The sequence below is a fragment of the Hippopotamus amphibius genome, chromosome 2, assembly GCF_030028045.1.
Source record: "Hippopotamus amphibius kiboko isolate mHipAmp2 chromosome 2, mHipAmp2.hap2, whole genome shotgun sequence".
Taxonomy (NCBI): domain Eukaryota; kingdom Metazoa; phylum Chordata; class Mammalia; order Artiodactyla; family Hippopotamidae; genus Hippopotamus; species Hippopotamus amphibius.
Genome location: NC_080187.1, coordinates 174,921,597 through 174,943,223, shown reverse-complemented (window position 1 = coordinate 174,943,223; position 21,627 = coordinate 174,921,597). Strand labels below are relative to the sequence as shown.

At 52.9% G+C, this 21,627-nt stretch overlaps 3 protein-coding genes across 11 annotated transcripts; 1 reads left to right on the top strand and 2 right to left on the bottom strand.

Moving 5' to 3' along the window:
* Positions 1-504: 504 nt before the first annotated feature.
* Positions 505-9,192, bottom strand: NDRG2 (NDRG family member 2). Of its 4 annotated transcripts, XM_057721315.1 has the most exons (17): positions 8,484-8,565; positions 7,450-7,516; positions 6,654-6,734; positions 6,269-6,310; positions 5,770-5,875; positions 5,438-5,558; positions 5,195-5,257; positions 4,173-4,233; positions 3,884-3,970; positions 3,644-3,700; positions 3,366-3,469; positions 2,858-2,902; positions 2,513-2,564; positions 2,225-2,272; positions 1,939-1,974; positions 1,734-1,785; positions 505-1,492 (listed from the first exon to the last, which is right to left on the bottom strand). In XM_057721315.1, exons 3-17 carry the CDS (start codon positions 6,726-6,728, stop codon positions 1,326-1,328), a joined length of 1,116 nt encoding a protein of 371 aa, XP_057577298.1. In that variant the 5' UTR covers positions 6,729-6,734; positions 7,450-7,516; positions 8,484-8,565; the 3' UTR covers positions 505-1,325. The 4 variants fall into 4 exon arrangements, with proteins under 4 accessions (XP_057577298.1, XP_057577300.1, XP_057577299.1 ...); XM_057721317.1 differs by lacking the exons at positions 6,269-6,310; positions 8,484-8,565 and adding an exon at positions 9,113-9,192; XM_057721316.1 differs by lacking the exon at positions 6,269-6,310.
* Positions 7,678-20,154, top strand: TPPP2 (tubulin polymerization promoting protein family member 2). 6 transcript variants are annotated; one of them, XR_009051269.1, is made up of 8 exons: positions 9,264-9,548; positions 12,032-12,739; positions 12,862-12,947; positions 13,145-13,386; positions 13,635-13,788; positions 14,864-15,001; positions 15,850-17,788; positions 18,017-19,551. XR_009051269.1 is itself a non-coding variant. In XM_057721319.1 (7 exons), the coding sequence occupies exons 2-7, from the start codon at positions 12,733-12,735 to the stop codon at positions 19,783-19,785; spliced, it is 942 nt and encodes a 313-aa protein (XP_057577302.1). In that variant the 5' UTR covers positions 7,678-7,739; positions 12,032-12,732; the 3' UTR covers positions 19,786-20,154. The 6 variants fall into 6 exon arrangements, 4 of the variants coding, with proteins under 4 accessions (XP_057577302.1, XP_057577303.1, XP_057577304.1 ...); XR_009051270.1 differs by lacking the exon at positions 18,017-19,551 and having other exon boundaries at positions 15,850-16,569; positions 17,048-17,076; XM_057721319.1 differs by lacking the exons at positions 9,264-9,548; positions 15,850-17,788 and adding an exon at positions 7,678-7,739 and having other exon boundaries at positions 19,471-20,154.
* On the bottom strand, positions 16,840-17,301 carry RNASE13 (ribonuclease A family member 13 (inactive)). The gene has a single exon (XM_057721323.1). It carries the CDS (start codon positions 17,299-17,301, stop codon positions 16,840-16,842), a length of 462 nt encoding a protein of 153 aa, XP_057577306.1.
* Positions 20,155-21,627: the final 1,473 nt, after the last annotated feature.

Sequence of the window (21,627 nt, the reverse complement as noted above, 5' to 3'; positions counted from 1 at the left end):
TCTGCTGAAGGAGTCTTCAGATTGGGATCAACTATGAACAACCCAACCCCTCTAACAACTGCATGACGCCTGGTCTACTGATTGTATCAAACTATCTAAGATGGAATCTAGGTGACCCTAGGGAGGATCCTGCCAATAAAAATCAGTCACAAGATGTCCTTGGAAACTTCAGTCAGCTCTCCACACTTCCTTCTTTAAGATCACAAGTTGGTGACATCTCTGAAATCCTATGGCATTTCTCAGTGGTCCATTCTACTGATAAGGACGTCTCCTAAGATCTGAGTAGCTCCTCACCCCAAACTTCAGAATACCATCAACATCGAGGACAATACCATGCTACTGGAACAAGGATCAGTGACTGTGAGGTCACATTTTGTGTCACGTCTATGCTATACAAAGCCCTTTCCCATGGTTTTAGTCACTTTGAGAAGAGAATGTGAAAGCTGGGCAGGGAGAGGGCAGGAAAGGGGCCTGAGGCAGGCATACTCAGGCAAAGAAGAAGAATGGAGCTCAGATTCCTCTACAGTTTATTGTTACAGCAGAAGTTGTGGGAGACAGGAGGGCATCCCCCACACATAATGCACTGTGGTCAGAGCCCCAAGGCAGCCCTTCCCACCCCAATGCCAAGCCCCAAGCAGCCCTGCCCAGCTCGGCTCCCCGCCCCCCCCCCCCAACGCTAGACACACACTGTCTAGACAGCTACCAAAGTTAGAGCAGCCAATGGCCCCAGCCCCCTTCCTACTGCCCAGCTCCAATCCTTCGGTCACCGTTGTTCACTGCCCACCACCTCCCATTCCAACGTCCATCTCCACACTGAATGTTTCTGTTGCATCCTGAGGACCACTAACCCACCAGCAGGTCTCCCCTGACACACATCCACTTAGGCCCCACACCCTTCAGCCGTCTGCAGGGTGAATGAGAAGTCTTATCAGCTTTGGTGAGTGGTGCCCCAGCCCCGAGCCCCCTACCCTTACAATATGGGCTGAAGAGGGAGCGTGTGCAGGAGGCGCCGCGGACACTACAACCTCTTATCCCTTAGCTACAGACACCCAGATTAGGGAGAGGGGATACATGCCTTCTCCGCCTTAACACCAAGATGAAGCAGAGGGATCATTTAGGGGTCTGGGTCCCTAAGAGATATTAGAACATCTCTCCCAGGAGCTGAGGGGAATCACAGGTTAGAGGTCAAGGTTAGGGTAGCAATCAAAGATCAAGGTCATCTCCCCAGCTTCCCTTGCTCACTCTGGCCCAGGACCCTACGCACCTCCCAAGTTAGTGCTGGGGGAGGTGAGGGCTGGGTTCCACACCAGGGCAACACGGGTCATTCAACAGGAGACCTCCATGGTGTGCCCCGGGGTCCCTGAAGGGAGAGTCCCAGACTCGCTGCTCTGGGACAGGGTGCGAGAGCGGGACCGGTTGCCATCAATGGACGCCGCACTGGTCAGGGAGGCTGTGCGAGACCGGGAGAGGCGCGTCATGCAGGACGAGGCCACTGTGGAGCCAGAAGGAGAAGCAGGCAGTCAGAGAGGAGGGGGGAGGAGAGGCTGGCAACTCAGACTGGGGTGCTTGGGTGGAGACGAGAGTTACGAATGGGGCCGGGGCCACTGAACCTGGTCTGACAGATGGTGGTGGGTCCAGGAATTAGCCCGAAACAGTTGCTCCCCCTCAGTGCCCCTCCCTCCTCCTGTGCCGCAACCCTCGTCCTCATGACAGCCTCTGACCCCCATACTCACTATAGCCCATGCCTTGCAGGAAGTACTTGAAGGCCTCGGTCAGCTTGCCTGGCTGTGGAAGTAAAACAGGGAGAGGGAGACGGCAAGGTGAGGTTAGAAGCTGAGCTGGAGCTCACAACCGTGGCAGGTTAGAGATGGGGGGTGTGGCGAAGGGTATAGTTCAGGCCACTAATATCCCACCCCGACGGGTGGCCGGGGTACTCACCTGAGTCAGCTGCGGCTGACCTCCGGAGTCAGCCATCTGTTCAGGAGAGAGCCATCCAGAAAAAGTGATACACACATAAATAAAAAGCCATGCCAAGAGGGAGAAGAGGGCCTCTCTTCCCTAGGTTCCCCACTCCCGGCCTTTAGGGTGTTTTTATTTTTTTTACTCCACCCACCCACTTGCTCCCATGTAGGACCCTGGAAGCCCAGCAGCTGAATCTAGAGAGGATCTATGGCTCTGGACAGGGGGCCAGGAGTCAGGCTGGACGTGGAGTAGGGTTACTGACCTTGAGGAAAGAAGTCTGGGTGGGGTCTAGTTTTGAGTTACATTCCACCTGGTGTAAGGAAGAGGCTGAATGAATGAGGTCACACTCCCTGTGGCCCCTCCCAACCAAGGGACCCAGGGACCCAGGCCCAATTCCTTTCTTATCAGTCCCCTACCCATCTCCTTCTTATCAGGAATCAACCTCTTATGCCCCATAGTTGCCCTCCCTGCCCCAAGCAGAGCTTGCCTCTTGGCAAGAGAGCCCTCTGACTGCCACCCTCCCTCACCCACCCCAAGATTCCCTACTGACCACTGCATCTTCATGGGGTGCTTGGTCTCCTACCACCAGCATCACAGGGCACCTAGAGGCACAGTGTTGGGGAGCAGGCAGTGAGGCCCTGGCACGCCCTCCCCCATCTCGTCCCTGAAGAGCAGCTGGAAAATGTTGTCTCCAAGGAGGAAACAGCCTTCTGAACCCCGCTGACCCCACCAACAGGATTCAAAGGAGTAAGACCTGGAGGGTGATGATTTGCTAAGTAGGACAGGGTGGGAGGTGACAAGAAAATTCCCTGGCAAAAGACTCTCCTTCTAAAGGACGTAAGCACCTAGGGAAGATCCAGGGAGAGAGGCAAAGCTTTATCCCTTAAAGTCTTACTTGAGGGTGATATCGCTTCTGCGCTCAAAGTTCAGGTCTCGGCGACTAAAGAGAGTGTAAAAGAAGAGCAGGAGTTTTAGGCAAGCAGTACTACCCATCCAGACATAAGCCAGCTCCCCCATGAGGAAGTTATCTTCCTCCCCAAAATGAGAGTCAAATATTGGGGATTACAAGTGGGAACCGAAGGAGAACGTGGCAGACAGGCCTCAAGCATGTGCCCTACAGTCATTTGTGCTCGCGGTCCCTGGTCAGAGGGCAGTGAAAGAGACGAAGGGCACAAGGACTTGAGATCATCCTGCTTCTGGGAATCCAAAATTCTAAGGAAGTAACAGGAGAGAGAGGGCCGGCTCCTCATAATTCTCCCCCTTGAGTCCGTCCTCCAGCTGCCCCAGCTGCCCGCCACATCCACCCCGCCTTGCGCGGCCTGCTTCCCAGTCTCCCCTCCCCTCCTCTGTGCCTCCCATGGCCCCCGTCACTGCCTCTGCATCCCTCGTACGTGCCCACTCACTTGTTGTAGCTGTTCCAGTACAGTTCAATGTTCTCCAGGTTGGGGGCATGTGTAATGATAGTTTTATACTTTTGTATCAACTCGGAATTTCCAGACAGCTCTTCCTGAAGGAAAGAAGAGGGAGAATAAGTAAGGCTGGGAAGGGAAGTCAACAGTTACTGGATGTGAACAGGCAGCCTTCTTCCCTCCCCAGATCTCATCCCAAGGAAGGAAGTCACCCCAAGCGTTCCCATCCCTGCTGGTCCCCTCTACTTCTTCTGTCTTCCATAACCACTTACCTGGCTGAAAAGATGTCCAAGGATCATCTCCGGAATGGAAGAGGTGAGGCCTGTTAGCTACGAGGAAAGGGCAGGTGAGAAAGCTCAGGAGAAGAGACCCAGGCAAAGCGACACGGCTTCTTTCCTGCTCCATCCTCCCTCCTTGAAGCTCACAGGCCAATCAGTTATGTCGTTAGAGCCTGAATGGACCCATACAAGGGGAAGCCCACCCTAGATCTCAGCACACGGGCCCCTCCAAACCTTGTGGGCTGCCCAGTCCATCCAGCCCTTGGCATTGGGATCGATGTTGATGAGGACAAGACCCTCGACAGTATCCGGGTGGTTAAGCTGAGGGCCAGCAGAAGGAAGGGAAATCAGAGGCAGGCATGGCCCCTCTCCCTCCCCACGGAGCTCCACCCACCCCAGGCTCCCCGGGGCCTGCCGCACCACCCTCGTACCCACATCCTCCCCCTAAGTATACACTAGTAAACGCTACTCGGCCTGGGCCTTGGACCCGCCTTTCCCTCTTCTGGGGTTTTTTATTTCTTACAGCATATCGCGACAGGATGTAGGCCCCAGCTCCAACGCCAACTCCAATTATTGTGGAGAAACTGTGAAAGGGAAACGTAGGTCTAATGGGTCCTGGTGTCCAAAACTTTGACTCTCCAAACTCCTCACCCTCCTTCCCAAGGCCACGGGCACAAAGGACAGAAAGGGACCTTCTTTTGGGGGATGCTGAAAAAAAAAGGTGCCAAGGAGCTAAACATGGACAGTGGTGGTCAGTGTCAGTCCCTGAAGTCTTCCCCCAGCTCCCTCTGGGAGAGCGCATGTCTTGAAAAGAAACACCCATCCGCTAACCAACCAGACACTGTTTCTTATGTAGCTGTTAGTCCATTCTCAACTTTCAGGAACTAGTTCAACTTGTTCTGTTTTAGTTCCTGCTTCCTCTAGAGGAACTGGGAAGAAGGGAACTTGGAGCAAGATGTTAAAAAAAAAGATAACAACTTTAGTGAACAACAGGAAGAATGGGGAGAAAGAGAGCCAAAGAGGTGAAGCAGAGCTGCCCAGGGCCCTGATGCCCAGGAAAAGCCAAGCCAAGGACGGAGCCCAGGTGTCTTCAACACTAAACGTGCACCAAGGAGGCCTTGCCCGGCCTTCTTTTCCTTCTCCCACTCCCCTCACACACAGGGTGCCCAGCGCACCAGGTGTGTGTCTGGAGGAGGCAGAGACTGGGAGGGAAAGACAGGTCTGTCTGGTTCCTCAGGGATTACTTCGCCCCCTCCTCTTCTTCTCTAGCTTCCAGATGAGAGAAACCCCTCCTCAGCCTGAGGCAGGGCCAGGCAAATAGCTTCCTTTTCTTCTCCCCTATCCCTTAGGGCTACTCTGCTGACTCAAAGTCAGTTTTCCAAATCCACCCGCTTCCTTTCAACAATCAGAATGGAGCGTGGAGGAGGGAGGATACATCTAGTCCAGACAGAACTCGCCCAGGAGCCATGGTGGACACAGGCGTTCTAAGGGCCACCTTGTGCTGAAAAGAGAACTCTGGACTGGAGGGGTCCCCGGGCCTCTCACTTTAAGTACTGCAGGATGCAAGGGATCATGTCCGCAAGCTGGTCCAGGGATGGGTACTGATATCTGGGAAAGAAAGAAATGTTAAGAAAAATACTGACCTGCCCCCACAGCCCCCACCTCAGCGTCCTATTCATCCTCTCCCAGAATCACCACTTGCCCTCCCTTCCTCCTCCCCGGTCCAATCTTCTCCATACCTGCCATGTGCCTCACAGTCTGATGAGGAGGGAAGGAGCTAATTCTCACCCCAAAGGGAACACGGGAGCCCCCTCTTCCATTCCAGGGGCGTCCACATGAACCCGCACGAAGTTCTGAATGATTTCCTGCATATCCGCAAATTGAAACAGCGGCTGGAAGCAGGATTTATCTAAAGAGAATCCCCACCACCCCAACAGTAGAATCAGACAGGGAAAATGTCCCCAAGTCAGAACCCACCCTCTTTCTTTCATGCCACAGTCAGACTAGGAGAGAACTTCTCCCTGACATGCCACAGGGCTCCCTTCCCCTCACACCAGGGTTTTACCCTTCCCCCCAGCCTCTTCCCAGAAGGAAATGGGAGGGGAAGTGAAGGTCCTTACAGTTGAGTCCCACATCATGGTAGGTGAGTATCGCTGGGCGCTTGGGTTTGGGGGTGCCATAGACAGTAAAAGTGACAGAGCCGTAAGGTGTCTCCACAGAGTGAGTCTGCAGGGAAACAGGTCACCATCAGGTAGGAGTTAGGCTGAGAGGGGAAATGGGGAGGAGAGGAACCTTCACAAAAGTCAGGGAATTGAAGGAGGGAGGGACAAAGAGAGGAGACAGGAACCAAAAAATGGAGATGGGATCGGCAAGAATTTAGTTTAGGTAAAAAATGACACTGGAAGATGATTTTGAGGATGGAAAAGAATAATGAAAGATTGGAAAGCATCAAGGAGCTCTGAGAAGGGAGGAAAAAGAAGGAAAGGGGAGAGATGGGGACAGGAAAGGAATGGAATTGAAAGAGAGGAAACAGAAAGGAGAAATACCCACGTAGGAGCCCTCTCCTTCCTGGGGAGAGGAGAGCCCCTCCTCCCACCTGGGGCTGCCCCAAGCTGTTACCTGTCCCTGGTCCAGGAGGATTCGGGCAGCTAACTCAGCCTCCTGGAGAGAGACACACACGGACAGATATACACAGAAACACACACCCATGTAGAGTCACAGATGGAGAGACAGATACACATAAAGAAAGGTAGGTAAAGAGACCAAGAGAGACCAAAGACAGAAAGAGATTGACAAAAAGAGACATGGAGAGGATGAAGGTTAGCATAGTGACAGGACAAAAGCCTGGACTCTCACTTGTGGTGTATGGGGAGAGAAGCATGGGTAGACATGGAGAAAGCAGGGGTGTGGTTAGAATGAGATCATGAATTTGTGAAGGTAAGAAGTAAGGGGGATGCCTGAAGGGCTGGAATTCGGGCCTGGGAGTCAGAGGGTCTCTGATAACCTTGGCCACCTCGGGTGTCTGCCCTGGCAACAGCGGCTTCTCCTCCGTGATCTGCACTTCCTGCAGCTCCGCCATGGTGGCCTGGCAGGGTGAGGAAACAGAGACTGGGGAGGCTGCCTCCACACCCCCACACCTCCTCGAACACCTGGCTTCCTCTCTCAGCACTGGCCAATGCAGGGTGCAGAGGGCCCCAGGAGCTGAAGACTACTCCAGGACACAGAGAGAGCCTTTCCTGCCCCCAGCTCCAGGTCCAGGCCACTGGGGAGGAGGGCTTGTGAAAGAGGACGCAGAACACAACTTCCTTTTAGCCTGGCCATCCCCAGTACCCCTCAACACCCACACCTCTGGACCCGCCCCCCCCCAATCCTGGATGGAAGTACCAGGGTGGGGCAGCAGTGTACAGCTCAGGTTTCCCAGGCTATATTTAGGGGCCACCCCAGGCTGCTAGTTAGGCAGGGGGTGAAACTCGTGGCTCAGTGGCTGAGTACTTTACAGATACTAAGGGATGGGTAGTGAGAGCTCACCATTGACTGTGACCTTCAACTAAAGCCCCAAGGGCAGCAGCGCAAAGGGAAAGGGGCTAAAAATGACCTGAGTAACATGACCAAGAGGGGGAGGGGGAAACAAGAAAAGAAGGACAAGGGACATCTGTGTCTAACTGACCCGATGCCTCCCTTCCTCCCAAGACTCTTCCTCAAGACTCTGAATAAATTAGCATATATTGAACCTTTGGGGCAGAGCACCTGTGCAGAGGAGCACAGCAAAGGGCCTGCAGCCTAGGGGTGGGGTCACTTACTGGACTCCTATTGGCTGGATGAAGAGAGGTTAGGGGTCAGGGTTCTCACTCCTCCTGGCTCTGGGGTCTGAGAAAACAAGGCAATGAGGTGAATGACATAGGAGATAGACCCTGGGTCTTTTAGGGACAGAAAGCCTAAGCCAAGACCAGGGCTAGCTGGGTCACCAACGCTTGCCGGGTCACTAACCCTCTCCAATCTGTACCCCCCGAGTCCAGTGAACAAGTCTTCTCTAGGCTTCAACTACAATCAGTACAGGCTGGAGGGGTCCGCGGCGCAACACAGAAAGCAGGTATCAGTCCAGGCTGGGTGTGGGGGCGGGGCGGGGAGAGACGAGAAGGAAGTGCTGATGTGGAGGAAAGAGCATGGCTTGTGTCAGAACCTCTGGATTCTAGTCCGGGGCTCTGCTGCTACCAGTGTGACCTTGGCTCTGTCTGTCACTACTCTTAAAGTGCCTTCAATTTCTTATTTGCAAACTAGAAGTGGGGACTAAGGGATCCCCAAGATTTTGGCCAACCCTCGAGTGAGATGGGGTAGCAGAGCACGACTGTTTCTCTCCACCACTTAAAAAAAAAAATTTTTTTTTAAGCCTCGTGCCTTCGCTTCTCTCCTCCACCCAGTCTCGGTGTGGGTCCCGCGAGCGAAGACGAGGGGGTGGGGGCGGTCCCACAATGTCTTCCCAGCGTGCCCCGACGACCCGCAAGGGCCGAGCGCCAGCTGGGAAGGGATGGTGAGGACAGAAGGGGCTGATCGGGCCCAGCCTCCGGGACCTGTCCCTTCGCTGCGCGTCCGCGTGGGGACTGACACGCTCGCGCGGCTGGCGCGGAGCACCCTGGACCCTGGACACAACCTCGCGCACGCCCCAAACACGCCCTGCAGCCCGCGGAGCCTCCGCCTTTGTGCGCGGCGGCCCAGCGGCCCTCCTGGCGGGCCCCGTCCCGCGAGCCGTCGACTCCCAAGGATTGGGATCAGACCGCCCCCCGGCCCCGCCGGCGCCAGCCAGGCCCCGCGGCCCCTCGCCCGCCCTTCCCCCTACCTGCTGCCGCCGCGGCCGCTTCCACCTTCACTTGCCTTTGACTCCTCGGCCCGCCCCGGCTCGGGCTCCCCACAGACCCGCCCCCGGCCCGCCCCAGCCCGCCCACGGGCCGCCAGCTCCCCGCAGACCCGCCCCAGACCCCCTGTAAACACGCCCCCCTCCTCCCCGCCCCAGGCTGCCTGCCGCTCTGGGAGGGGCCGTACTGGGGGCCCGCGGGGAACTCTAAAGAAAGCGAACTGCTGGGTGCTTCCAGGCTCCGGCCCGCGCTGCCCACAACATCCCTCCCGCAGCGGGGCGGCTGCGGGTGTGCGGGGATCCCTCAGTCCCGCGGGGGATTCCCACGCCCGCTCTCAACACCGCCCCCATCCATGACCTGGCTGTGCCCGTCGCACTCAGGCGCCTTCCTTCGCCCCCAGACTCCGAGGTGGGGACGGGTGAAAAGGAGACGAATCCAGGGTGCTGGCACCCCACGACTTTGACGCCACCCGCCCGGAAACAAAGCGCTAGGCGGGGGTCTCGCCCGCTGGGAGGGGAGGGCGTGCCTGCACCGACTGGGGGGTGGGGGCTGGGGGAGTGGGGGCGTCGAGGGCGCAGGAGTTCCAGCGCCGGGGCGCCCGGGGTCCTGGTACCTCCTCTCTCGGCAGTGTCCCGACGCCTGCTCTCCGGCAGCTCCCTGAGAAGTTGGAAAACAAGGAGGGGAGGTGGGGGCGGGGAATGCGGGGGGCCGCTATAAATAGAGGGCGATGGGGGGGTGGGGGGGGAGAGGATGGCCAACGGGGACTCCGGGGTCAAGGCCCCAAGGGGGGGGCGGAGGAGGGGCCGGGGACCCCCAGGGGTTTTGACTCTTGGGTAAACAGGCGCAGGGGTGGGGTTAACTCTGTGGAGGTGGAGTAGGGGCTTGGGGAGGACGCAGTGTCCCGGGCTGGGACCCAAGAGACCCTGTGGCTTCAGTGCTAACCCCTTCTAGTCTGGCCCAGAGAAGGAGGGTGAGACCAGCTCGGCCCGGCGGAATCGCATTGCCCAGGAGATGGTTTCTCAGGGACTGCTGCCTCTCTTAGGGCCTGGGTAGGTTTGACGTCCTGGACCCCTCACTCGCCCTGCCCTCCCCCCACCTATAGGCACCCTCCCTGTGCCCCTAAAAGGAAAGCCACCCAGAATGGGATAGTTATGTAGCTAAAGGGATTCCAAGTTGTCTTAGACAAAAGGACACCAGACTGAGTTTCTCCCCACCTGCACCCCTTCCAGCTCCCCTCCCCCTTGAGGTCCCCACCCCATCCTCCTTCAGCCTGGTTCCTGAGTTGCCATTTCGGGGGCTGGGCGCCAGGCCAATTGGGAACAATGGCCAATGGGACTGGAGCTGCCAACTGCAACACCCGCTTAGACTGCCCCCCCAAGACCCCCAAATTGCCTTCCCCCTCCTGCCTGGGAACCACCCCCCACCACCACCCTCACCACCCACAACCCCCGCCCATCCAAGGAACATCAATGCCCCTTTCATCCCCACTTGGCAGAGTCTATTGGAAAGGAGGGGCCAAGAGGGAGGAGGTAACCCAGAGTAGAACTGGTCACAATCAAACCCAGCTTTCAACAACCCCAAATCTAAAGGATCCCCCTAGATCCCCCAATTTGGAGCACCCAAGTTTTCCTCCATTCCCTTCCCCCACTTCCTTCGTAACTATTTACCCAGAAACTGGCACAGAAGTTGGGCACCCTGGCTCCTCGCCTAGTCCCCTCTCCCCTCTGGATGCCAGTTTAACACTCTCCTGGACAAGGAAAAGCCTGCTGGAATTGGGACTGTAGATAAACATGCATAGGACAGAAGAGAAATTTCCCCAACCTGATTGGAACTGGGGGGAGAAAGAGAGCCTAGAATGAGAACTTCTGCCTGTAGTCTCTGATGTGTCTAAAGTAGTCTTACTTGGAGTGGGGGAGGGAAGGACCTGGAGGTTCCAGCATCTAAATTCGTCTCTGGGTCAGGATGACTCAGGGGGAACCTGATAAGGGGCCTAGGCAGGGGCGTAGGACCGACAGGAGATGGGAAATTTCCACTGGGATCTGTTTGCTTCCTAAGCTAGGGGTCTCAGCCTACTGCAGGCAGTAATGAGGCTGCTTCTGCTGTAAGATGGGGTTCCTCCTTGTCAGGGCAAGTCTCAGCCTGGCCCAGGGTCAGTGGCCAAAAAGAATACTTTCTCTAACTTCCTTCTCTTGGGCCAGAAGCAGCTTCAAACTATGCCTTCCAGTAAGCAACAGTTTTAAATACCTTTTCTGTGCAAGCCACTGTATAGACGGAATTCAAAGAAGTGTGAAGTCTAGTCATATGCTCTCTACAGCTTAGAATCCGTAGTTGAGAGAAGGTAATAAAGATAGAAAAAGTTAAGAAGAGTAATGTATATATGAGATTAATTGTTTAGACAATAAGTCCTATAGCAATAGTTTCCCACCCTCTTCAAGTGGGAGATCAGAGATTTCCATTCTCAAATGATGATTTTAGAATCCTCTGATGGAGACAAACCACGAATTCTGCAATACTGTACTTTCAAATAAATTTGTTCAGTCTTCTGATAATTGCAACATCTATGCATCTATGCACCTATGTGTGCAAAGATTATTTACCAAATCACCAATGTTCTGTATACATACAGATTGCAATAACTCAGAAACCCTTGGCCTAGGAGGCTGCAGCCCATAGGCTAGGAACCATTATCTTAGTATAATTCAGAGGAGGAAAAGGATTTTTTCCTAGGGTAAACCACCCTATGAAGAGCACAACAATGGAGTACGTAAGTGGGAAGGAGGAGTATGCTATCCAGGCAGAGAGCTACCATGAGGGAAAGTTTGGGGACAGAAATACACAAGTTACTCTGATGAATTAAATAGTAGCTACTGTGTGCAAGGTAATTCCCTTGTAGTATCCCTTAATACTGTTAGGAAAGTATTATTGTCCTCACTATACAGATGAAGAAATTAAAGCTCAGAGATGTTTAGTGACTCACCTGAGGCCACTCAGCTAGTAAATGACTTATCTTGGGCTTAAATCCCCAGATTCATTCCACTCCAAGGTTATTCTCTCTCCACCAGGCTTCAGGTAGCCTCTGAAGCTTATAATGATTAGGCTATTATGGCCCCAGATGAAGAGTAACTGTTGATAAAAGGTGGGTGATGTTTGGTAAGGGGATTGGAGCCAAGCGTGAAGGTCCTTGAATGACAGGCAAAAAGGTTTGGCATTTCAAAAAGGTTTGAAGATCCACAGAGTGTTCTTGAGTAGGAGCAATGGATAAATAATTGTTTTGTGAAAATTAATCTGATGGGGGAGGTTAAAAGAGATGGATTATGGGGAGAGTGGGGGTGAAGCATTTGACTTAGGAAAGAGGTCATTTAGAAGTCAGGATAATCAACTAGATATGAGATGACAGGGACTTGAATAAAGTGTGGGAGTATTAGGAATGGAAAGGAAGGAGTGGATTTATAAGACAAGGGAAATTATAGGAATTGGTGACTGATTAGATGGGAAGGGGAGGAAAGTCATCATCCTAATTGCTCTATTTTAGGAGCCTGAAGCTCATCCATCTGTATGGTTTCCAGCCAGAGAAAAGGCCAAAGAGAAACCCCTTCTGAAAGAAGAAAGAACACAGTTAGAAAAAACGGAATAAAATTATAGCATTACTTTTAAAAAAAAGGTTGGGAGTGGGGGAAGGAATTCCCTGGCTGTCCAGTGCTTACTCAGTGCCTTCACGGCTGGGGCTGGGTTCAACCCCTGGTTGGGGAACTAAGTTTCCACAAGCCACACGGGGGGCCAAAAAAAGAAAGAAACAAAGAAAAGAAGAAAAAAAAAAAGGAACATCCTTGACCTGTACAGAAAATTATCTGGAAGATTAATTTTAGAGTCTGAGACTCACCCTCACCCTGACCCACCCAGATGTGTGACCCTCCAAGGCCCATGCTCTTTCCATGTAGAGCCCAGCACTGGAAGCCATTTACAGTTCATACTGCACCCAGTCTGCCAAAGCCAGTGGGATTCTCCATGTTGGTCATTAACTCGGGCCTGGAGACTAGAAAAAAGGACGATGTTGGACTGATGTCAACCTGTTTCCATTAACTCCTTTCCTGAGCTCTCCTCAACTTTTGTTGAGGGACAGAGCATAAGGCAATTTGACCAAGACCCAGAGGACTGGGTCAGGCAGGGCTGAAACGATGAGGGAAACTTGATCACCTGCAGAGACCAGGAGGTTGGCAACATGCTCAAAGCAGCATGCAAGGTAGGCACCTAAGAACCCGTCCCCCAAAGATTAGCTGTAACAGGGGCTGAAAGTGATGTCACAACCATTGCTGAGGTCGTAGAAGCTTCCTTGTCCTCCTCTGTCACCCCACTGCCATACAGTCTCCCCAGCCAGCCGGCTCCCACAGATCTGCACACACTTACATACAGAGCCTGGGAAGGGTCAGACGCCATCCAGGCAGTCTCAGGTACACAGAAGTGGTGGGGAAGTGGGTGGTGGTGGTGATTATTCCGTGTGGAGCATCCACACTAGTATCCCTCGTCCTGGGAACAGTAGGCCGGATGGAAGTCAGAGGGAAGGGGTGAGAGAGGAACAGGGGAAAGGGGGTTCGTTCCTGTTGCTGACTCTGATTTTACCTTAACCTTCACCATTATTACTCCTCAGTCCTCCCTTCCCCTCCTCCCTCACTCCCGAGTCTCCCGCCCTACTGTCCTCCCCCACCTCCAGTTGACCATGGCATCGGAAGCAGAAAGAACATTCCAGCGGTTTGCTGTCTTTGGAGAATCATCAAGCAGTGGCACGGAAATGAACAACAAGAACTTCTCCAAGATGTGCAAAGACTGTGGCATTATGGATGGCAAGACGGTCACCTCCACGGACGTGGACATTGTGTTCAGCAAAGTCAAGTAAGAGACCAAAGACGGAAGTGGGGGTGGTGAGTAGAACAAACAAGGTCCTGGGATGTGTAAGGGTTTCTGTGGCGGGACACTTGTAACGTGTCTCCTGAGCACCTACTGGATACCTGGTGCTGTGCTAGTCCCTGTCCTCAAGGCACTCAGTGTATAGAGGCCCTGTCTGAGTAAGGAGAGGGTTGGACCTTGGAAGGTGATGAGTTTGTGTCCCCAAGTTCCTGGGTTTCTGTCTGACTGACCAGGGCCAAGAATGCCCGAACCATCACATTCCAACAGTTCCAGGAAGCAATGAAGGAACTGGGCCAGAAGCGGTTCAAGGGGAAAAGCCCAGATGAAGCCCTGGAGAACATTTATAGACTCATGGAGGGCAAGGACCCAGCTACCACCAGTGCTACTGTGAGTGAGTCTCCATTCCTAACCCCTGACCCTACTTCCCTGAGTCCCTTCTGCTCCCGTTTCCCTTCCTCCACACCGATGTCCCTAATCCCTGCCAGCAGCAGCACCACAGGGAGACAGGGCAGAAGGCCTCGGCCCTGTTGGTATTGAAACCGGCTTTAGAGATCATCAAATCATTTCAGAGGTGAGAAAACTGTGAGAGGAAGTGACTTACCCAAGGTCCACAGCTATTTTATTTTTTTAACCTATATTTTATTTATTTTTTAATTTAATTTATTTATTTACTTATTTGTTTTTGGCTGTGTTGGGTCTTGGTTGCTGTGTGCAGGGTTTCTCTACTTGCGGTGAGTGGGGGGCTACTCTCCGTTGTAGTGCACAGGCTTCTCACTGCAGTGGCTTTGTTGCAGAGCTCGGGCTCTAGGCACGGGCTTCAGTCGTGGGATCCTCCTGGACCAGGGATGGAACCTGCGTGCCCTGCATCGGCAGGTGGATTCTTAACCACGGCACCACCAGGGACGTCCCACAGCTCTTTTAATAGTAAAACTTAGATTCATTCCCAGGTGTCCAGGATCTGAGCCAGACAACTAGGGCCTGGTGGTTTTGGGGGGACACTGGGTGCAGAGGACTTGGTACCTGATCCCCACTTCTCATCCCGCTCTTATGTAAGGTCTAATATCTGACTTCCTGCCTCTCACCTGCCCTCTGTTCGCTATCTGTCCCCTCTCTACTAAAAGCTCTTCCAACTCTAGTTTTCAAATAGGGCCTTCCCAACAGGACGGACCTTGTTTTAGGTCTGAGGTTGAAGTCCTCTGACTACAGCCTAGTCCAAATACTCCTCTGGGAGCATAAAAATACACACACACACCCAGCTCATTCCCATACACCAGATTTCTTCCTCACAAGTGGACAGCTCTTATCATAGTTCCTGCCCACAGCTGCACCTGGGCCCTCAGCAAGCAGCACCAAGACAAGAGTTGGAGAACTAGTAGACCTACTAGAAGGCCATCTCTAGAGAAGGGGTGCGACCATGGAGGGGAAGGGAGAGGGCTCAGACGCCTCATCCTCTGGTTTGCAGAAAGCAACAACGGTGGGAGGGGTGAGCCGGCTGACAGACACCAGCAAGTACACAGGCACCCACAAGGAGCGCTTTGACGAGAGTGGCAAGGGCAAAGGCATCGCGGGACGGGAAGACGTGACCCACAACTCAGGCTACGTGAGTGGCTACAAGGGTGCTGGCACCTATGATAAGAAGGGCAGCAGCTAGGGAGTAGCCTCATCTCAGCCTGCCGGCTCTTGACCCTGAATCTTTAACACCGGGGAGCCTGGGGGGACAATAAACATCTGTGTGTGCAGCAGCTCATGAGCTCTGTCTCCCACCCGGGTGAGGGACAAGGGGCCCCTTGGTGCAGAGACAGAGGGAGGAGCCGAGAAACCCAAGGATAGGGGTTCCCGGCACCACACCCATCTCTCTACTTGGCCTCCTCGCCACACGGTAGCATCCCCTCAACAGCCGCTTCTGAGACCATGGCTGAGGAATATATTTGGAGATAAGAGAGAAACTGGATGTGGAGGCAGAAGTATTTGCTACTTGTGTTCACACATTACTGGCGTCCATCCCCCTTAACCTCCCAAAGGGGAGTAGCAATTCCTGATTTGACCTAGTAGGACCCAGATACCAGCAACTAGACCCTGATGCTAGTATCCCTGTCCCTCCACCTTGCTCTTCTGTTACAATCCATGTTTTGCTGGGGGGGGAGAAATATAAGCCAGAGAGAGTGGGCCAAGGATCTACGTAGCCTAAGTCCTGTTATAAGTTTATTCCAGAGCTGAGGGGGAGGGAGAATCCATTTTCAACACCCAGCCTGGAACTGTTTTCCCCCACCCCACCTCCATCATGGTAGACATGGAACCGAAGATCCTACTGGCGGCCAAGGGTAGCCCAGGAAGATGGCCAGAGGTGGGTGGCCTCTAGGACTCTGAGAGTAGGAGTTCTGCGCACTGAGGAAAAAGGAATGAAATCAGAACTGATTCGGATGTGTTTTTTATCTGTTTATTTTGCAGTGATTATAGATTCACAGGCAGATGCAAAAAGTACAGAGAGGTCCCATGTACCCTTCAGCCAGTTTCATCCAATGGTCATATCTTACATAATTCAGATACAGAAGGTTTTAAAACCTTCTGTGACTACAGCTGGGCCCACTTCACCTCTGCCTTGTTAGAGGCAGGTTCTGGAGTTTGGGGGATGTTAGGAGCAGCTTTGGAAAGGAAAAGGACGCAGGAATCTTTAGGGTAACAGGTCAAAGATAAACTTGAAACTCCAGTGAACCAAGGTGAGAAGGTTGGAAGGAAAAGAGGTCAGAGAAAAAATAAAGGGTGACTAAAGAGGTTGGGAGCGTAAGGGAGAGACTGCACTGGGCTCCATGGTGGAAGGAGGGTGGAAAGGACAGGTTACCTGAAGAGGGAATCAGTGATTCCATAGAGAGGAGCAGACAGAGAGCTGAGTTGAGGCAGGTGGGGGGTGCTGGAGAAATGAAGATAATGTGAGTCTAAGACTCTCAGGGAGGTTCCTATAGCTAGAGATACCCACCATGTGGGCGAGCTAGTGGAGGGAATCATAAGGGAAATGGGGAGGACTGAGAAGGGAAGGGTGGCAGGGATGCGGATTTGAGACTCGGAACTGGTGCCATGGTGTAAGCTGAGGCTCTGGGCCTCCAGCCAGGGTTCAGGATCTGGCCCAGTAGATGAACAGTCACTGCCAACTGGACACAGTCAGCTTCTTGGGTGGGTAAAACTGTCTGTGGGAGAGGGAGGATGGTAGCTGGGATGATGGGGGGAAGTAAACAATTAGAAAGAGCCTAGAAAACAGTACAGCTTTGCATGGAGACTAAAGCTCTGGACATATTTCCTACCTCCCAGTCTCTTGGGAGGGGACCCTGCCTACCTGTGAAGCCAGGAAGGAAGCCTTGTACCAGGGATCAGAACTTCAGGAGTGAGGACAGGCTGGTCTGTAGTGGCGGTGGTGGGGCGATTCAGACTGAATGCCTCCCTTCCCTAGAACAGGCCAATGATACCTATTGGTTCAGCATCATACTTTTGGGAGCAGAGCAGATAGAGCCTTTGGTTGGTGAGGGTGCTAGTGTAGCGGCAGCTGGTGGGAGGCTGTTGGGATTTCAGGGAGCAGATTGTGAGGGGAAAGGAGTCCTGGGTGAGTGTACAGTATTGGTTGTAATTCTCACAGAAGCTCTCGCTGTACTTGCAGAACTTCTTGATGGTGGTCCAAGGGGCATGTAAGACATAGTGGATCTTTGGGCAATACCAGCTTTGTTGTCTGCCTCGTATGTAAGACATCATACCATTGCAGTAGCCCTGGAAACCCTCTGCAAAGTCAGCCTTGGGATAGTTGATGTGTAAGGTACGGAAGTTCTTGATGGCAAGCTGTAGCTTGATATTTTCGACCAAAGCTGGCCCTAGAACAAGCTGGAGGAAAAGGAGCTGGGCCACGGGTGATGCCATTCTTCCTGCTGGCAGAGTTAAGGTGGTTGGAGGCAGAGGTGGACCGGGAGTGACTGTCCGCCCCTTCCCAGCGCTTCCAGTGTGCCCCTACCCTTCCCTGTGCGCCTTCCCCTATACCCTCAAAGCCGGACTGTCCTTCGGAGATCATCTGGCCCAAGTCCTCATGTCTCAGAGAGAGGAGACATTTGCCCAAGGTCACCCAGCTAGTCAGCCACCTCTAGCCATTCCCCGCCCCCCCCTTAGGGTCTCAGCCTCACCCAGTCCGGGAGCTGTGACACTTACGAAATACGAGGTCCAACCAGTCCTTGGGTGAGAGCCTCTTCCCAGTTATCCCTGGCCTGGTTAATCCCTCTGGGAAAAATGCAGAGGGTCCGGAAGGGACAGGCTCAGCCACACTTCTCTGACTGAAGCTGAGGAAGGACCGGAGCTGGAAGGCAGCAGCGCAAGAGTGGGGCTCTTCCTGCCTGAGGCCAAGGAGAGCCCAAAGGTGAGGAGAGGCTCAAAAGGCTTCTGGATAAAGACCAGTCTGGGAGGAGGGAGGCCCCTGGGTTTGAGGAGCCCCGGTGCTGAGGGGGTTGGGGGGGGCGGGGCAGGGGGGAGAGACATTGCTTTCAGTTCTCCTTCTCTCTGGTGTCATCAGAACACTTAGTTCCAGCCTCCTTGCCAGAAGTCCTGAAGTTCTTGGACCTCCTTTGATGTCTTCTCTGGTCCGTAGGCCCTGCTCCCACGGAAGGGTGACGAGGAAAGCACTGTCATGTATCTGAGGAACAAAGTGCTGCTTACTCCTGACCCTCAGAGAACAGAGGGTCTTCCACTCTCTCATCCCACTCACAGGAGCCCCGGAGGCCACATACACAAGGGCCTCCTGCCTGAGTGCTGGGCTGAGAATCAAAGACCTCGGTGTGGATCCCTCACCATCCCCAGCATCAACTTGACGCCAACTGTGATCACACTGACATTCTCACCTATAAGCTCAGGCCCGCTCAGAGTCAGAGCACTCCTGGAAATCTACGCACGCTGACCCTGAAGCCTCAGACTTGTCCGGTGGGATCGGAGAGCATAGCCTGAACTTGAGGGGGTGTGCGCCGCCTTTGCTCAGCAGATCAGATTCTTGCTGTAGTTTGCCATGTTGAAGAAAAGGGCCAGGCTCCTAACCCTTTTTCATCAACACCTGCCCCTTCATGAGAGCCAAAGAGCTAGCTCCTTAAGGCCTGCCAGCCACAGGCCTCTCGGCCTTGCCTCCACCCACCTGTTGTCCAGGTTGTGGGCTTAGGACAGCTTATCACTCTCTCCCTGGAGATGGGGAGAGGGGAGTCAGAATGGAGAACCCGGAGTGTTCCAAGGTCAGTGTGTCGTTCAGGAGGGGTGGGGGGGCTGCGCAGAGAGACGCATGGGTGTTCCTCATTCCCAGCGCCCTTAAACTTGCTCTTTCCGACAAGACAAAGTAGAATCCAAAACGGAGCCCATCATCCCCCAACGTGCTTCCCCTCCTGCCTTGTTAGTTTCCTCAGTTACTTATGCAAGAAATCTGAGTGGTCCTTGACCCTGCCCTCTCCCTAATCCCAGCTGTTTGGAGGTAGTACTGCCTGGTGGTTAAGAGCAAGCTTTAGAGTAAAGCTTTAGAGTAAAACGGACCAGGAATTGAATCCTGGCTCTACTGCTTCCAGGCTGTGCACCATCGGTCTAAGTTCGCTAAACCAATATAAGCTTCAGTTTCTTCATGAGGTAATGAGGATAATATTCTGTACCTCACGGCAGTATTAGGGTTCGTTAAGTTGTGTATCAAGAGCTCTTAGCCCAGCGCTTGGCACATGGTGAGTATTCAATACGAGCATGAGTCCATCAGTCATGCAGCTCTGACAATCTTTTTTTCCTTTGTTAATTAAAAAAATTTATTTATTTGGCTGCACCACGTCTTAGTTGTGGTACGCAGGATCTTCGTTGCCATGTATGGGATCTTCGTTGTGGCATGCAGCTCTTCGTGGTGGCACGTGGCTCTTAGCTTGCGACCTGCAGGATCTAGTTCCTTGACCAGGGATGGAACTCAGGCCCCGTGCATAGAGAGCATGGAGTCTTAACCGCTGGACCACCAGGGAAGTCCCAGCCCTGACAATCATAACTAAAACTTTTCCTGAACCTGTCTGTTCCATTCCTACTTCTTCTGCTCAGGCTCGCCCGTCTCCCAGACACCACACACTCTCCAACTCCAGGAGGACTCTACACCTCACAGGACAGAAGACCTTCATGACCTGGCTGCCACCATGTCTCCAACCGCCTCTCTATCGCTGCCTGCTTCCCCCCGTGGTGCGCACCCCACCTCCCGCTCACGTTGTCTCCTCTACCCAGAATGCTGCTCTCTCCTCCGGCTCTCACCCCCATCGGTTCCACGGAGCCAGCTCATGCAGACATCAGCTTGGAGGTCCTGTTTACGGAGCCTCTGCTTGGAGCACCACCCCAGGGACGTGTGCACAGTCAAGCGAGTGAGGGGGAAGCCCGCACAGGCAGGTGGCTCCTCTGTATCCTTCAGGCTGGTCTGTCAGCCGACACCCAGCGGGAGCCCATGCAGGGTGGTGCCAGAGGCTGGCTGACTCAAGTCTTTGTTTTGAGGAAGCCAGCCCTTCGTGGCTCCAGCCTCAGAGCGTGCCACCTCTTCTTCATTTGCTCAAGGCTGCAGCTTCCCTTGGAAGAGAAAGGGGCTTTTCATGCCTCTTGGTCTTCCTCTTCCTTCATTCCTATCCACCCCCAACCACTCACCTCCACACACACAATTACAGAAATGGAACAGCACATCATCGAGGAAAAAGTTTAAGGCTTGATCTCAGATAACCCGAGCTTCTGTTTCCTCTTCTATAACATGGGATTGATGCCTTCCTTACCTCGTGAGGCTGCGAGAATAAAATGAGATGGTCGGTATGGAAGTGCCTTTTAGCCATTAAGCAGTATATAATGGATAATTGGATATGGTCTCCTAGATCCTCAACCAGCTCACTTTTTCCCCCAACTCACTTATCATCTACAAAATCTCATATTCCCCAAATGAGCCAAGTGACCTCCCCACATGCCCACTCTGCTAATCTAGAGCTCCCTTTAACACCTGACTTAAGTTCCACCTCACCAAGCTTTCTATTAGTCACGCCCCATGTTGATTACTTTTAAATATTTTAAATTGTTAACTGCTATCTGAAAAGTACTGTGACAAATGTTGGGGAGAATAGAAAGGGAAATAAGACAGTTCCAGTCCAGGTTAAATTTACAGTTCAGTAGGAATGACACATATATGAACATGCTCCAAGTCATGAGCACAGGATCAGGAAGAATGCGGAGTGCGCAATGGGCCTTCGGGTTCCAACCTGCGATCCTACTGATTTGGTCCTTAACATCCTGTCCCAGGGGAGCTGACCCATAGGATCACTTCACTCGTTCTGACATCCTTGACATGGGTTCATCTGCTCCCGAAGCCTGAGATTTGTGGAATTGTTGCTCCGTTACTCTGGACTTTATGTATACAAGAATCATCCTAGAGATGAAGAAACCAAGTTTTTAGAGAGGGATGGTAGCTTGCTTGAGGTCACATGTCTAATTCAGTGGTTCTCAACAGGGAGCAACCGGATCATGTCTGAAGACTTTTTTTGGTTGTCACAACTAGGAGGTGCTGCTCCTGGCATCTAGTGGGTGGAGGTCAGAGACGCTGCTGAACATCCTACACTGCACAAGACAGCTCCCACAACAAAGAAGCATCCAGACAAAAAGGTAGATTGTGCTGAGGCTGAGAAATTCTGGTCTAATGAGAGAATCAGATTTCCTAACAAAAGCAGAATTATACTTTATATATTGAAAAGGATTGGTAAATATCCAAGACAGAAATATTCTTGTTAGACTTAGCTTGTAATGGTGCTGGTTCTTCTACCAGTAAAAGGATTATTGACAGTTCATCACTGAAACAATTTTTGCTATTTTTCATATAAAAGTGACTCCCTACGCATGCTTTCCCTCCTCCCCTCCCCAGTGGTAGGATTTCTAGAATCACTGACTAGAGTGACAAGTACAGGGATGATTCCCTATGATTGAGGGGGATCTCCAAGATTTTGCTCCAAGTGAGCCCACTACAGTCTCAGAGGCATCCCTTTTGTCCTGTCCAACTCAAATTGTTCAAATAGCAAACTGTTCTGAGTTGTCCTTGAGCCCAAAGAGTTGGTTCGGCCATCTCAACCTTCTTGTCACAGGTTCACCTCCACCGCAGGCTTTAAGTTCAGGAGCTGCATTGTCAGTTCCTCAAATGGGACTGGGATCATTCAAGGGCAGAATGAATGCCTTCTAACCTAGGAT

What these genes read in the sequence shown, in the direction of transcription:
- NDRG2 (XM_057721315.1), bottom strand. Translation starts at nt 6,728, where the DNA reads ATGGCGGAGCTGCAGGAAGTGCAGATCACGGAGGAGAAGCCGCTGTTG. An exon ending in CCATGATGTGGGACTCAACT is followed by an intron (nt 5,559 to 5,769) that starts GTAAGGACCTTC and finishes GATTCTCTTTAG; the next exon opens with ATAAATCCTGCTTCCAGCCG. An exon ending in GCTCCCGTGTTCCCTTTGGG is followed by an intron (nt 5,258 to 5,437) that starts GTGAGAATTAGC and finishes TTTCTTTCCCAG; the next exon opens with ATATCAGTACCCATCCCTGG.
- TPPP2 (XM_057721319.1), top strand. An exon ending in ATTGTGTTCAGCAAAGTCAA is followed by an intron (nt 13,387 to 13,634) that starts GTAAGAGACCAA and finishes CTGACTGACCAG; the next exon opens with GGCCAAGAATGCCCGAACCA. An exon ending in CAGCTACCACCAGTGCTACT is followed by an intron (nt 13,789 to 14,863) that starts GTGAGTGAGTCT and finishes TCTGGTTTGCAG; the next exon opens with AAAGCAACAACGGTGGGAGG.
- RNASE13 (XM_057721323.1), bottom strand. Translation starts at nt 17,301, where the DNA reads ATGGCATCACCCGTGGCCCAGCTCCTTTTCCTCCAGCTTGTTCTAGGG.